The sequence below is a fragment of the Botryllus schlosseri genome, chromosome 12 (genome assembly GCF_051294905.1).
Source record: "Botryllus schlosseri isolate E-star chromosome 12, Bs_hap1, whole genome shotgun sequence".
NCBI lineage: Eukaryota > Metazoa > Chordata > Ascidiacea > Stolidobranchia > Styelidae > Botryllus > Botryllus schlosseri.
The window spans coordinates 17,298,218-17,314,746 of NC_137247.1; the positions used below are offsets into that span (position 1 = coordinate 17,298,218).

A 16,529-nucleotide genomic window follows, 5' to 3' on the forward strand; every position below is an offset into this window, starting at 1 on the left:
AATGACTGATAGATACCGGAGAATATGCATTTCCGTTGTGCCAAAGTACTATTTCAAGGCTTGACACACTGCTTTTTTGACATACAAATATTTCTTATCATGTCATGTTAATATTGATAGAATGACTGAAAATGACATGAGGGTTCTTCATAGTCAAGTGGCTATTTATGTGCAGTATAAAATTAGAAAAAACTACGATTTTCTTCCAACCAAGTGAAATATTTAAGGGTAAATACTTTTGGGCTTTTTAGGGGTATAAATATTTTCTTCCAAAGAGCCAATCTGACGAAACTAATGCGATATTCGTAATCAGCAACCTCAAAAACCCCAGAAACGGCTCTCAGATGGTCTGCCTGTTTTTTTCATTTTGTTGGCCAGTGTAGGCTAATCATGTGTCCCTGCTCATATACGGCGACACTATCTTTCTTCAGCGTCCCCCATTCCACCTCGCTGAGCCCAGCGCCCCCCTAATCGCCTGCTGAGTGTTTCTACCAACCCAAAAATCCCAAACGCTCCTTGGCGGCTCTAGCCTAGGTTAAGAACACTGATTTAGTTCAATCAAGTGAGTAACGACTGTTTGCCTTACTAATGATTTGTAATCTGTGTCCAGTGACATATATACTCTTTGTTGTGTTTTAATATTCGCGCCAGTCAACTAATCCCATTTTGTATCAACTTTTCACGCCGGGTTTCTGCATATCTTGATTGATTCCATTATGCGTTGTTTTCTGGCCAGAAGAGACATTATACAAGGCTATTGCTGCCGAGCACCGTGAGCCAATAACTTTTATTGAACTGTTATGAATTTTCAAGTTAGATTGAGCTAAAGAGCCAAAACACGCACGTTATTGTGACTTTCTTTGTTTGGCTCATTTACTTTTCATTTACACAAGTTGGAGCAGCGTAACATAAAGTTGCGAGCATAAATGTTTCTTCACTCCTTAATCGCTTTTGAGCTAGTTTTCCAAACCATTAGGCAGAGGCATCAAAACAAACATATGGATATTCAATCCTTCGACGAACTGGAACCTTCGGGACCTTTGTGTCATACTCGTAAAAACGATTTCTACCAGAAAGCATTTTTTTACTCGCGTAAAATACGCTGTATTATGAATAGGGATGCTGGATGGTTCTTATGACGACTCGGCCATCCAAACAATAGCTTAAGGGACAAAACCGAACTACCTATTTGGCCGAAGAGGGTTTAAATGCATTTTAGTTAACATCTAAACGGGGAACAAGAGCTTTTTTTAAATTAGTCACTTGATGGCCTAAACCAGGGGCGGGCAACATACGGCCCCCGATGAGATTTTGTCCGGCCCGCGGACAGTTTCCCGTCTCACATGATAATCTGGCCCGGGGCCCCTGTCTGCCGAGATTCCCCACTTCTTGCTTAAACGTCAAATTTTAGTGACTGTATGCAAGACCGTAACTGCCGCACCCCAAACCCCCGAATTGGGGGGAGCCGAGGTCGAAGGGGGCCAAAATTATTTCGCGAATTTAAATGAATTATGAAGTATTTCATTAGAAATTGATGCAAACTTTTCCAAACGTTTATGTGCTGCGCACGATTTAATGTTGACAATTGCCATTATTGGGTACCCTTCCCCCAACAAAAATAGGCAAGATTTATAGAAATATAGACTTTGGCGTTGGCCATTACCGCGCCACGACGCACGAAGACATATGAAGTTATAGGCCATGCTGCAACATGCGACTCCGAGAAGTGTGCCAGACCGACCAGCAGCGATAAGACCTTGGCCGAAAAGGACTGCCCTTGTACTGACCGAAAACTTTGACATATATATACAAGTTTAAAATATATGTTTAAATGTCCATTGGCGCCTAAATGGCTGGCGCCGAATGTTCCTGTCCTGGCGCTCTGAACTCCACAAGACAAATGCCATAAAGCAGGGAACAATGATATTAGCCAGTAAGGAAATATAAATTTGAAATCGTGTGCGTCATTTAGTTTAGTAAGTTTGGGCGATTTCAATATCTTTTGTCATAGCAGATAAGAGGTCACGAAATAGCATCATTTAACGAAGTCATTATACCAACGGGTCCGCCCGAAGGTGTTGAATTATTATTTAGGGGCCCTACATTTTCCAAGACACCTCACTCTGCTCTATTACCGGTAAACATGAGTAGGCCTACGTGAACAGAGAGAGGATAAAAAATGATAGCAATATATACAATTCCCTATCATATTGACCGATTCAATCATGAATTATAGAAATTTTTCGCGCTTCGCTCATTTAGCGTTTAGGGGGGGACAATATCAAAGTTTGGGGGAGGGGCTGACGAAGTGATGTTACGTTCCTGACTGTATGTTATTATATACGTATGTGTACAGCGTACGAGAGTGTAGCACACGCGTAGGTTCGTCGAAGCGAGAAGACTTGCATTATCGGCATTTGCGTTGTACTCAAACCTCATGAATTGATATCTTGGTAAATTTGGGGTACCGGGTCTATCGAACGCATTGAAATCTTAATCAAGGATTGCACCGTGTGTTAATTGATCAGAGAGAAGCAGACATGGAGGCGCCTGTCAGACAATATGCTTTTCTCAAATCCACATTGCCTTCGTCATTATCGACGAGAAATGGCTTTGAAGTGACATTGCTGTCGTTTCAATATATTCATTAAATACGATTTATTCCTTGTATATGTGGATAATGTATCTAATTTTCCTATATCCGGCCCGACGACTGGAGAATTTGCCCGACCCTGGCCTAAACTATACTAGCCTATTTGTTTCAAATCTGAACAGAGAGATTTCATTATCATTCAGCTAACGAAAATATCGATATGGGATGGAAAGATGGCAGCAGATGTCTTTTGCGACGTCGTGACTATCATCGGTATCACTGGATGTTCAACCGTAGTTTTCGGAAATTGCGACCTCACGAAACAGAAGTTGAAATGTTTCGGGTCAACCGGCAAGATAAATCGAATATTGGTAAGTTTAAGAAATTGCTCATTAAATTTATGTTATTGAAATATATTTATGTCGAAATCGTTACGATAAAAAGCGTCTTATTAGTAATAAGTTTATGTCGTCACACACGCGATTGTATACATAATCATATCGCTATCTACATGGACAATTAATATTTCACCATTTCTAAATTAACAAAGAAGTAAGTCGACCTTAACTTATAGGTATCAAGTCTTCATATATTGGATGTCAACATGCCAGCCGACGATTATCTCGAAATCGCATATACTCTGAACTCAATTGGTTGCAAAGAGCTACAGTTCGAAAACTGCAATTTGACGAGACAGAAACTCTCCAAATTCTGCATTGGGTGTAAAGACAACGATTTATCTGTAAGTGGATTTGCCGCAGCCGATTCATATAATGTTGAGTCTCGAGTCCGGGTCCACGTCATAATGTTCACTGCTCATTATCGGGTTGAAGCCATGTTCAACTCACTTACCCACTTTCCTCACTCTTAACTTGTTTTCAAACTGATAAAAGAAAGATTCTGGAGATATTTTTCCAATATCAGTGATATAGCTAGGCAAAATCGAGTACCTGAGTGATTAGATCTTCATTCGAAAGTTAGTGTTCGAGTTTAGTTGAGTATACCAGTATTAATCATTATGACGACACAGCAGTATGCATGATGCGGAAGGTTCAAATATGCACCTTTATGGCACCACAATGATTATAATGCATTTTTACGTCACAATAAAGAATATTTCGTATTTTACCATACATTTGTCATTCCACTTTCTGACAATGCTGTGGATTGATCACGACGTCATAGACATGTCATTTCCCCTAACATGCGTAGCTTTCAATTAGCCCGCATGTTTCGCGTGATATTGCAATACGGCCAATCAAGGTTTGAAGACTTCCACAGTCGGAACTACCATCGAAAGCATAATTTTTATTGTTAGGTAATTCACACTTAGTAGCAAGGAGCGTATAAGGTTAGTATACTCGAAGATATCGTCTCTCACTACTCGACTGGAATCATTCGAGTTAATGTTCGATTCATATTCGAGTACTCCAATCCTTGTGCCAGCACTAGTATTGATACAACAGGCTCAAATCTTGCCGTATGAGAATGTCTCGTGTCATATGACTTGTTCAAGTCGTCAGCAATGACTAGTATAAGTATGGTGAATACACTAAGTGACTTGAGTCATTTATAATATCAAGTCAGGTCGAGTCAACAAAAAAATTGCTACTCGAACCCGACACGAGTCCCGTCATATGACTCTGGTCAGTATACTATGCAGTGAAAAGATACAAATTGCGACGACTTGGTTCAATCAAGTGAGTAACGACTGTCTGTAATTCGATTGATTTATAATCTTGGGCCTCTGATTGTCCTGTTTTAATATTCACGCAATTGGATAAAACCGATTTTGTATCAACCGTTCACACCAGTGTTGGATCATTTGTAATTTGTAGTTGAGCTGAATGTAATTAAATAACTTTTTCATGTAATTATATCTGTAGTTTAAATTGAAGCATTTTTATTTTGTGTAAATGTAATTGTAATTTGATAAAAATTTTGGGTAATCATAATTTCAATTTGAGTACATTTTTATTAAAACCTGACAAGCACAACATATAATAATTAGGCCTATTAACAGGTGTGCTAAGCATGCCTTGTTAATTTAATAATTCAGCCATGAAAAACTGTTTCCAATACTACAGTAGCAATAAAAAACTGGGAAAATTACAAGATAGTACAAATCAGGGGTGGGCAAACTTTTCAGCTCACGGGCCGCATTCAAGAGTTGAGTCCATTCGCGAGCCGCATCACAGTAAAACCGTAATTATAAGCCGTAACGCAAGCTTTTATTACATTAGGCTATATCAGGGCCGGCCAACCCGTGGCCCGCGAGAAGGTTTTGAGTTGCCCGCGAGGTAATTTCAGAAATTAGTAACATTATCAAAAATGGATTGCACAGATTGTGAACTTGCAACTCCAACCAAAAATTTGATTAGTCTGGCCACAACACTTGAGAGGTGATGACTAAAATATCGGTTCCGACGCATTGGCAGATACATGAGCCAGTCAGATTTTGGTAGATCTTCGTACACTACAATAATTCAAAATGATCTGCGATAGATTTTTCAAAAGTAAAAAATTTCTACACGCTTCGCACAACATGTTGTCACTCGATTTCTTGCTATTAATATTGTTATCCCTTTGTGAAAATGAAAGAACGCCTAATGTATCAGATTGAGTCTATCTATATTCGCGATTACGAGACAAAGTGTCGATCAACATATGCGAACTTGCTTTTGCGCTAGCAGAAAGACCGTCGACTATGAAACCTAGGCACAAAATTATTGACGCATGTTGGTTGGTCGAAGCTTTCGATATCGATATGTTCCTTGTCCAGGCGTCGAATAGTCCAGTCATTACAAACTGAGCCCAGCGATATACAGCAGGCCCGCAATATAGTCAAGCCTCAATATTATTGACCTATGAACTTTGAAAACTTTTCGCGCTTCGCGCGGCTAGTGGCCCGCGCAATAATTCGTCAATCGAATGTGGCCCTATGGCTGAAAAGGTTGGCCACCCCTGGGCTATATGAAGCAACCGAAGACATGGAGATAATACAAATCTATTATAACAATATAAATGTTTATTTTATGATAACGCACATGTGTTAGAAACATCACCGACATTTCAAAAGTTGGTCACCCTCAATCGATTCGTTAAAATTAGGGATGAAAGTAGGTTGTGCCGATTCTCAGAATAGGATTTAAATCTCAGTGTATGAGCAACGATTGGCTTATTGCAGTGGTCGGGAACCTTTTTCGACCAAAGAGCCATATTGCCCTAATATTTTCAATTGTGACTCTCAAGGAGCCATACATGTCAGTCAACTGTTACGTCACAATATAGCATCCGTGACGTGTTGGTAGCACTAATAAATGGGAATCGTAGTGTGCGCTATATTTTCTAACACATGGGTGGGCGGAGTCAAACATGGTCACTAAAGCAGTATATACCCTGCGTCGTGTGATACGTCAGTGACGTGGGGTTAGGGGGGAAACTGAGGCAGTGCCTCAGATTTCGTCAGATGTGAGTAAAGGAAATTTGTGAACCCTTCAATGGTTATTGGTACCTCTGTCGGTATTTATGAATGACTAGATTTTTAACATTATTATTAACAAAATCACGGAGTTTTCATATTTATTGTTCGAAAATAAAGCGCGAAAGGAGAGGTAAGACTCAAACGAGTCACAGACGGGCCAAGCCTCACCTGTGACAGCGCAACTCATCGTAAATAGCTTAGAATTTATCATCACTGAAATTAATCAAATGCAAATGTCGCGCTGAGTCTGAAAATCGAAGTAGGCCTATATTTGATCGACTTTTAAAATATTCGGCGTAACGTAACGTTGCGTCACAACATTTTTGGTGGTGCTAGAAAGCTAATAACCAATCAAGAAAATGAATAGGTACAGCGTTGTTTTTAATTTGAATTTGTAATTGTGAATGTCACTTCCAAAGCCTTTTATTTCTCGGTGTATATCTGGAAGACATTATGTATTTGAAAACTGCATTGTCCTACAAGTGGCGTCATGTCTGCTATTCTCTTTCGTCAATCAAGGTATTGTACAATCCAAGATTTATAGGCGCGCCATGGTTGGTATAGATCGAATTTGGGCACTTCTTCGTTATTCCCCACACATTCAGAAGTGATCACCATGAAACTAATAAATGATTCCTATGAACATGTGAAAATTTATAAACGTCAAAATAAATTGTTTTTCGCGTTGGGATTAGGGCTAGGGGAATATTAAGGTCGGGTGGGAGATATTTGGGTCGTGGGAAGGGGGTATTACGGTGGGTTAGGGTCAAGGTTGGGATATCGTAAGATTAGGGTTGGGGTTATTAGGGGGGGTTAGGATATCCTAAGATTAGGGTGGGTTAGGATATCCCAAGATTAGGGTTATATTTGGGGTCAGGGTATCCCAAGATTAGGGTTGGGAATATTGTCATCTTCACTCCCAACCCTAATCTTAGGATATCCTAACCCAATCCTTGACCCTAACCCACACTTATATCCCCCATCCCTAATATCCCCAACCCTTATCTTAGGATATCCTAACCCACCCTAATGTCTCCCGGCTCTAATATCCCCAACCCTTAGGATATCCTAACTCTAACCACCCTAATATCCCCATCATGAAACTTAGGATATCCTAATCTAACCCTAATATCCCCTCCCTCATCCCTAATCCTAGGATGTCCTAACCCACCCTAATGCCCCCCATCCCGACCCTAATATCCCCAACCCTGATCTTATTATATCCTATCCCCTACCCACGCTAATATCTCCCTCCCCCATCCCTAATATTAGGATATCCGAAGCCTCACCTACCCTATCCTAATATCCCCATCCCTAATATCCCCAACCCTAATATTAGGATATCCGAACCCTCACCTACCCTATCCTAATATCCCCCTCCCCATCCCTAATATCTCCCGACCCTAATCTTAGGATATCCTAACCCCAACCCACCCTAATATCTCCCTCTTCCATTCCTAATATCCGTCTACCCCACCCCAACGCGAAAAACAATATTCATTTTGACGTTTATAAATTTTTCTGTTATTGTTCATGGGAAGCATTTATTGGTGTCATGGGGATCATTTTTTCGATGTGTGGGGAATAACGAAGAAGTGCCATCTGCCAGTGTTGTTAGTTGCCGGTGCGACAGCAACTTAAATTTTGGGATTTTGGAACGAGGGCAGCAGGAGCCCCTGACCTTGGACACCCCACTGTCTTGGCCTCTCAAAGACATGTTTGTGCTATGCCTCGAGAATAATTATTCCCGCCGTCATGACAATTCACTAACAAGTTGTTGCGATATTGATAAATTAGGTACAGAATTAAAAATTTATCAAATAGTCATATCTTATACCCAAAAGAGCCATATATGGCTCACAAGCCATAGGTTTCCACTGACCAGTGACCACTGACCACTGACTAATAGATATGTGGATTATACGTTTTCGTTTTGATTTTCTTGAATGTTTGACCACCGAAGCGTTATAAAATGCGTAGGCCCAAAGGTCGATCTATGTGTTAACATTAGAATCAGGAAATGAAATATCAAGTTTATAACCTAATCAATATCATGATAAATATATCAAGAAAACGTACAATCAATAATTATATTCTCGATGTCTTCGCGGGCCGCGCAAAATGCTGTTTGCCAACCGCTGGTCTAAATCGTAATATTTCAAAAATGGATGAGCAGAAAATAAATTATTCGGAAACCTGTACTGAACCAATTCCTACACAACTATTAGAGTTTTTTAATCTTTAACCAGTATTTTGGCGTGCTGCAACAATTGCAAAAAGGAATTCAAGTTTTCAACCAAAGCTTCATCAAACTTGATCACGCATTTGAAGAGGTGTTCTGCCAATCTTACGGTCAATCATAGCCAGTTCAGTGGGGTCAGAAACTTTTCGCATCCCAATGTTCGTCAAATGCAATCCAACAGTTTTTGAGTGGAAATGTAAATGCGAACAAACATTTTGTAATTTGTAGTTATCCTGAGCTTCTTTCCTTTTGCTAGCTGAAAATCTTCAAAGCTTCTTTATTGTACGAAGGGCTCTCACTCTCAAAAGTGACACGGTGCCTCTTCGATTTCGACAAGCTCGCGCGGTACACGATACAATACTTCTGTCGAAACATTATGTGTTGAATAACTCGACCTAGCGGTACGGTAGTGTTTTAACGGGGAATAAGTGGTCTAAAAGAAGCCGCAATTTATTTTACTTGAATTATTAAACCACTGCTTTCGTGGACACATGTTGCAAACATCGTGGGTTTATATTTTGCGCAACGAAACATTATTGGATTTGACAGATTTTCTCGAATGTTAATTTGCAATGTCAATTGAGGGATGTATGGAACTATCGTTTTATTATATAACACTGGTCAACACATATTTTTAGGCAGACAAAGTAAGAGTAATTTTGGGGGTTCTGAAGGGGACAGATTTCGAATATGACCTTGTTTTTTTTTTCAAATTGGCTCTTGTCGTGGAGATAACCCATGGGGCTATTTTGACCGAAATTCCCCATTTTCGCGGTAATGACTAGATGTAAAATCGGCTCAGTCGTACTATAAAGTTCAGAAATTCAATCTACTTGTTATTTTTACACACAGAAGACTCTTTAAAATCAAAATACAGCAACAGCACTATATTTAGGGGAAGTACATTTATCATAGTTACAGACTTTCACGGATATCATGTACATAAATAAATCCCAGTCATGTACATAAGTATTTACCGGGATAATCAAATAACGTGGCATTAATTCAATCAGTTTTAAGGCAACCTCTCAATGTGAATTTGAAATAATCAGTTGGAATATGATATTATTGATATATTTTAAATCACAATTGTTTTTGTACGATTTTCGCCTGTAAGCTACATCCAGTGCAATTCCTCGAATGGTTCCATCAATGGTCAGACATAATATGTTCAATTGTTCATCTCATCTGCCCTGATATCTTTCTTTTGCTGTTCCGGTGTCTTGGTAGAACCTCTACCCTTGCTAATCAACAAGGAAATCAGGAAATATATCCAGATGACTGAATAAGAAGTGAACTTTTATGCTCATGTTTGTGCTCAAGTTTTCGATATGCAGATACGAATTTTCGGACCAATTGTTTGTAGCTGGGTGCTTTGTGATCATCTAAAAAGTTTTATTTGCTGTATTTTAGGAGAAATTACATGCGGTGAGCTCCATGCTAAAGTGAAATTGGAATCTTTCGTCGGTACTCCAATATACCAGATACCAGATTTAAGCTTCTCGTTTAGTAGGGTTACTAGGTATACCCACTTTGTTGACTCAGTGGAAAATTATCCATTTAAGAGAGATGAGACGCATAGAAGTATTGTAGCTAAGCCTTTCAAGCACATATTTTACAGCTTTATACTCCTCAAGAGAAATGAGACGCATAGAAGTATTGTAGCTAAGCCTTTCAAGCAAAAATTTTACAGCTTTATACTCCTCTTTAATCTTGGTAGAATGACTTATTGATACAGGAGAATATGTATTTCAGGTCGGCAAAAGTATTATTTCAAGGATTGACAAACTGCTTTTTTGACATACAAATATTTCTAATCATGTCATGTTAATATTGATAGAATGACTGAGAATAACCTGAGGGTTCTTCATAGTCAATTAGCTATTTATGTGCAGTATAAAATTAAAAAAAAAACTACAATTTTCTTCCAACCATGTGAAATATTTAAGGGTAAATACAGTAATTTTTGGCTTTTTTAGGGGTATAAATATCTTCTTCCAAAGATCCAATCTGACAAAACTAATGCGATATTCGTAATCAGCAACCTCAAAAACCCCAGAAACGGCTCTCAGATGGTCTGCCTAATGTTTTTTTTTTTCATTTTGTTGGCCAGTGTAATCAGTTGTTCCTGCTACATCATATACCGCGACATTATCTTTCTTCAGCGTCCCCAATGCCGCCTCGCTGAGCCCAGCGCCCCCTGAGTGCCAGTTGAGTGTTTCTACCAACCTAAAAATCCCAAACGCTCCTTGGGGTCGCTGGAACCCAGGTGAAGAAACCAGAGGTGGTCAGCAACGAAGTACTTCTACTATTTCGAAGTACTCAAGTAGTGTTCCTCTACTTCGGGTACTTACTCAAGTAGATCTGATTTTCCCTACTTCTACTTCTACTTCATAATATTTTGTGATCTACTTACTTACTTTTCGCTATTTTCAGTTTGTCAAGTAGAAGTAGTTCAATCCTCCAGTCAGGAAGATGGCCTGAGGACTTTCGGGGCTGCTTTCACGGAGTATTAACATTTAATTTTCATAAAAGTTGAGTAGAGCCCAGAATTTTCGTCGCGCTTCGCGCGCAAGGGATATGGTGTGACCACTATGGTTTCACGAAAGTATCGGTGAATATAATTTAGGTAGCGGGTTAGCGTGGTCCCGTTCACACCACATTGTCGCTCTTCGCCCATATGAAATATTTCATCACAGTATATATGGCTCATCACAACGTTTGAAACTGATGTTTCGCAACCTAGCATATCATATCGTTATCTAGCATGTCCATGGTGTGTCCTAATCTGGAAAAGTGGACTCTGACTTTTCTTTTAGTTTTAGAGCTGTTTTAGCATACCACCTTTGAAACTTTCTGGACTAAAGACATGAAATACATGCTCTGTTTTTGAAGTAGTATTTATACTTCACTTTCAATTCCCAGTATCATATACGTTGAGTTCTAATTAATATCAGTTCTTTTGTCTGGATAACATACATGTTGAAATATAAAAGCAAGTGCAGTAATGCCTTTATTCTCCAGAAATAAAGCTACACCATATGGCAATTTTACGGTCCACCATATTTTTATTACCGTTTGCTAATCGCGCCAAGTGTTTACACCGTATCCTATACAACTTCTCCGTATTGCTCTTCGACTAAACTACGGGCCTTATAATAGGGCGGAAGGCGCCATAGCATGATATTTTCAAAAACGTGCTGTTCGAGAAAACAGAGGATTAGTACGATCGAGCTCGGCACCTTTCGCATAGTTCAATTTGCACCTTTTGACAATCCATGTGAACGAATTAGGATCATTTTCACAACTACTTACTTACTTGAGTAGATTTAAAGTCGGTCAATTCTACTTCTACTTCAAGTAGTTTTAGGTTGCTTATGGAAAAAGTACTTCTACTTGTACTTGAGTAGATTTTTCCGTCGCTACTTCTACTTCTACTTGAGGAGCTTTCTTGACTGCTTTGACCACCTCTGGAAGAAACACTGATTAAGTTCAATCAAGTGAGCAACGACTGTTTGCCTTACTAATGATTTGTAATCTGTGTCCAGTGACATATATAGGCCTACTCATTGTACTGTTTTAATATTCGCGCCATTCAATTAAACCCATTTTGTATCAACTTTTCACATCGGGTTCCTGCATATCTGGATTGATTCCATTATGCGTTGTTTTCTGGCCGGAAGAGACATTATACAAGGCTATTGCTGCCGAGCACCGTGAGTCAATTTATTGAACTGCTATTCAAATTAGATTGAGATAAAGAGCCGAAACACGCACGTTATTGTGACTTTCTTTGCTTGACTCATTTAATTTACATTTACACAAGTTGGAGCAGCGTAACAAAGGTTGCGAGCCGAAATGTTTCTTCACTCCTTGATCCCTTGGAGCTTGTTTTCCATGCCATTAGGCAGAGGCATCAAAACAAAGATATGGATTTTCAATCCTTTGACGAACTGGAGCCTTCGGGACCTTTGTGTCATACTCGTAGAAACGATTTCTACCAGCAAGCATTTTTTACTCGCGTAAAATACGGTGTATTATGGATAGGGATGCTGGATGGTTCTTATAACGACTCGGCCATCCAAACAATAGCTAAAGGGACTAGACCAGTGGTTCTCAACCTTTTTGGCTTCGCGGACCCCTTTTGACCGTCACGGACCCTCGCGGACCCCCTCAGTTTTAGTTCAATTTTAGCTCTATTATGGTGCAACCGTCATCTGTCATGTGCAAATATGAACTGTAGGCTTGTGATAAACAGAAAAATAATGATTTTTCTTGAAAATAACATCATACTATTTTTGTGGACTTTTATCATTTCAAAGCTAATTTTGCTGCAGTATTTCTTGAAGTAGCCTACGTGGTGGTGTCTTGAAAATCCCGTCTTCGTTTTGATATGAACGAGGAGTGCCGAAAACCATTTCCGCAAAGATATACTGAGGCTAATGCAATATTAACGCAGAACGGTTCCGACGATACTTTTGGTGAGATCGCAACGTTTGTGGCACCAAAATAAAGAAACACATTTTTATGAACATATCACGTCCAGCATCTAGCGCAGGGACGTGCAACATACGGACCACGGGCCGGATTGGGCCCGCGACGGCATTTTGATCGGCCCGCAGAGAGTTTCTGCCGTCAAACTGAAATCCTAATCTAAAAGTAGGCTATAGACAAATTTTATGCTCCAAAGAATGGTTTCAGGTTTTCCAACCAGAGAAAGACTGTCATGAAACGACTTGTTCTGTTCGGGTTTACATATATATTTACAAGCAAACATTTTCGACCATGAACAATTGAACATTAACAAGGCAAGGCTGCATACCAATATAACTGGTGATGTGTATTTCAGGGTTGGAGTGTAATGCTTTGATAGCAATGAAACACTCCTTGTTCATCAAGAAATCAGCATTGTCGATAGGGCATCCGCAATAAGAATGCGCCAAATCTGATAGCCGAGCTTTAAGAGCAGGTATATCATTGTCCGATTTATGACGAGTGTCAGCCGAAAATACTCGGGTTCATTTCAATATGAATACACTATTCAATTGTATATTAAAGTTCTGTACCTCCAAGAAGCTGTTCCCTGCATTGTGACAAATTGTGGAAATACTTCGGAAATTTTTATTTCAAACGACCTCACAAACCTCAACAAAACGTCTCTAAACATCAATATGTTTGTATCAGCAGGTTAATTATTGGAAAATTGGCAATGAAAATGAGTTTCCACACTACGATAGTCCATGTCAGACGATTATGATGATGATATGAGTCATGAGGTTTTAGCAGTTGTGGTGCGAAACTGCCTCATGCTTTCTCAAATTTAAAATAAAAATAAAAATTAGGTTATCAACCATTTTAAAAATTTAGAGGTCTCGCGGACCCCCTGAAATTGCTTCGCGGACCCCTAGGGGTCCGCGGACCCCCGGTTGAGAACCGCTGGACTAGACGTTCATGTACAAAACTCAACTACCTATTTGGCCGATGAGGGTTTAAATGCATATTAGTTGAAATCTTAACGGGTAACAAGAGTGTTTTTTTTAAATTAGTCACTTGATGGCGTAAACCAGCAGGCCTACCTTATTTGTTTCAAATCCGAACAAATCTGAACAAATCTGAACGTCATTCAGCTCACGAAACTATCGATATGGGATGGAAAGATGGCAGAAGATGTGTTTTATGACGTTGCGACTATCATCGGCATCACTGGATGTTCAACCGTAGTTTTCGGAGATTGCGACCTTTCGAAATAGAAGTTGAAATGTTTCGGGTCAACCTGCAAGATAAATCAAATATTGGTAAGTTAAAAAAATAGCTTATAAAATTTATGTTAGTGAAATATATTTTTATCGAAATCGTTACGATAGAAAGCGTCGTATTAGTAATAAGTCTAGGTCGTCACACACGCGATTATAGTCATATCGCTATTTACATGGACAATTAATATTTCACCATTTCCAAATTAACAAGGAAGTAAGTCGACCTTAATTTATAGGTATCAAGTCTTCATATATTGGATGTCAACATGCCAGCCGACGATTATCTCGAAATCGCATATACTCTGAACTCAATTGGTTGCAAAGAGCTACAGTTCGAAAACTGCAATTTGACGAGACAGAAACTCTCCAAATTCTGCATTGGGTGTAAAGACAGCGATTTATCTGTAAGTGGATTTGCCGCAGCCGATTCATATAGTGTTGAGTCTCGAGTCCGGGTCCAAGTCATAATGTTCACTGCTCATTATCGGGTTTAAGCCATGTTCAACTCACTTACTCACTTTCCTCACTCTTAACTTGTTTTCAAACTGATAAAAGAAAGATTCTGGAGATATTTTTCCAATATCAGTGATCTAGCTAGGCAAAATCGAGTACCTGAGTGATTAGATCTCCATTCGAAAGTTAGTGTTCGAGTTTAGTTGAGTATACCAGTATTAATCATTATGACGACACAGCAGTATGCATGATGCGGAAGGTTCAAATATGCACCTTCATGGCACCACAATGATTATAATGCATTTTTACGTCACAATAAAGAATATTTCGTATTTTACCATACCTTTGTCATTCCACTTTCTGACAATGCTGTGGATTGATCACGACGTCATAGACATGTCATTTCCCTTAACATGCGTAGCTTTCAATTAGCCCGCATGTTTCGCGTGATATTGCAATACGACCAATCAAGGTTTGAAGACTTCCACAGTCGGAAATACCATCGAAAGTACAATTTTTATTGTTAGGTAATTCACACTTAGCAGCAAGGAGCGTATAAGGTTAGTATACTCGAAGATATCGTCTCTCACTACTCGACTGGAATCATTCGAGTTAATGTTCGATTCATATTCGAGTATACTCCAATCCTTGTGCCAGCACTAGTATTGATACAACAGGCTGAAATCTTGCCGTATGGGAATGTCTCGTGTCATATGACTTGTTCAAGTCGTCCGCAATGACTAGTATAAGTATGGTGAATACACTAAGTAACTTGAGTCATTTATAATATCAAGTCAGGTCGAGTCAACAAAAAAATTGCTACTCGAACCTGACACGAGTCCAGTCATATGACTCTGGTCAGTACTATGCAGTGAAAAGATACAAATTGCGAAGACTTGGTTCAATCAAGTGAGTAACGACTGTCTGTCATTCGATTGATTTATAATCTTGGGCCTCTGATTGTCCTGTTTTAATATTCACGCAATTGGATAAAACCGATTTTGTATCAACCGTTCACACCAGTGTTGGATCATTTGTAATTTGTAGTTGAGCTGAATGTAATTAAATAACTTTTTCATGTAATTATATCTGTAGTTTAAATTGAAGCATTTTTATTTTGTGTAAATGTAATTGTAATTTGATAAAAATTTTGGGTAATCATAATTTCAATTAGAGTACATTTTTATTAAAACCTGACAAGCACAACATATAATAATTAGGCCTATTAACAGGTGTGCTAAGCATGCCTTGTTAATTCAATAATTCAGCCATGAAAAACTGTTTCCAATACTACAGTAGCAATAAAAAACTGGGAAAATTACAAGATAGTACAAATCAGGGGTGGGCAAACTTTTCAGCTCACGGGCCGCATTCAACAGTTGAGTCCATTCGCGAGCCGCATCACAGTAAAACCGTAATTATAAGCCGTAACGCAAGCTGTTATTACATTAGGCTATATCAGGGCCGGCCAACCCGTGGCCCGCGAGAAGGTTTTGAGTTGCCCGCGAGGTAATTTCAGAAATTAGTAACATTATCAAAAATGGATTGCACAGATTGTGAACTTGCAACTCCAACCAAAAATTTGATTAGTCTGGCCACAACACTCGAGAGGTGATGACTAAAATATCGGTTCCGACGCATTGGCAGATACATGAGCCAGTCAGATTTTGGTAGATCTTCGTACACTACAATAATTCAAAATGATATGCGATAGATTTTTCAAAAGTAAAAAATTTCTACACGCTTCGCACAACATGTTGTCACTCGATTTCTTGCTATTAATATTGTTATCCCTTTGTGAAAATGAAAGAACGCCTAATGTATCAGATTGAGTCTATCTATATTCGCGATTACGAGACAAAGTGTCGATCAACATATGCGAACTTGCTTTTGCGCTAGCAGAAAGACCGTCGACTATGAAACCTAGGCACAAAATTATTGATGCATGTTGGTTGGTCGAAGCTTTCGATATCGATATGTTCCTTGTCCAGGCGTCGAATA

General features: G+C 39.2%; 1 protein-coding gene across 1 annotated transcript; it reads left to right on the forward strand.

The window, feature by feature from the left end:
• The first annotated feature begins 2,754 nt into the window (after positions 1 to 2,754).
• On the forward strand, positions 2,755 to 16,159 carry LOC145452258 (uncharacterized). Its single transcript, XM_080330467.1, has 4 exons — positions 2,755 to 2,964; positions 3,168 to 3,335; positions 13,947 to 14,114; positions 14,312 to 16,159. The coding sequence occupies exons 1-3, from the start codon at positions 2,827 to 2,829 to the stop codon at positions 14,067 to 14,069; spliced, it is 429 nt and encodes a 142-aa protein (XP_080186593.1). The 5' UTR covers positions 2,755 to 2,826; the 3' UTR covers positions 14,070 to 14,114; positions 14,312 to 16,159.
• The last annotated feature ends 370 nt before the right edge of the window (positions 16,160 to 16,529 follow it).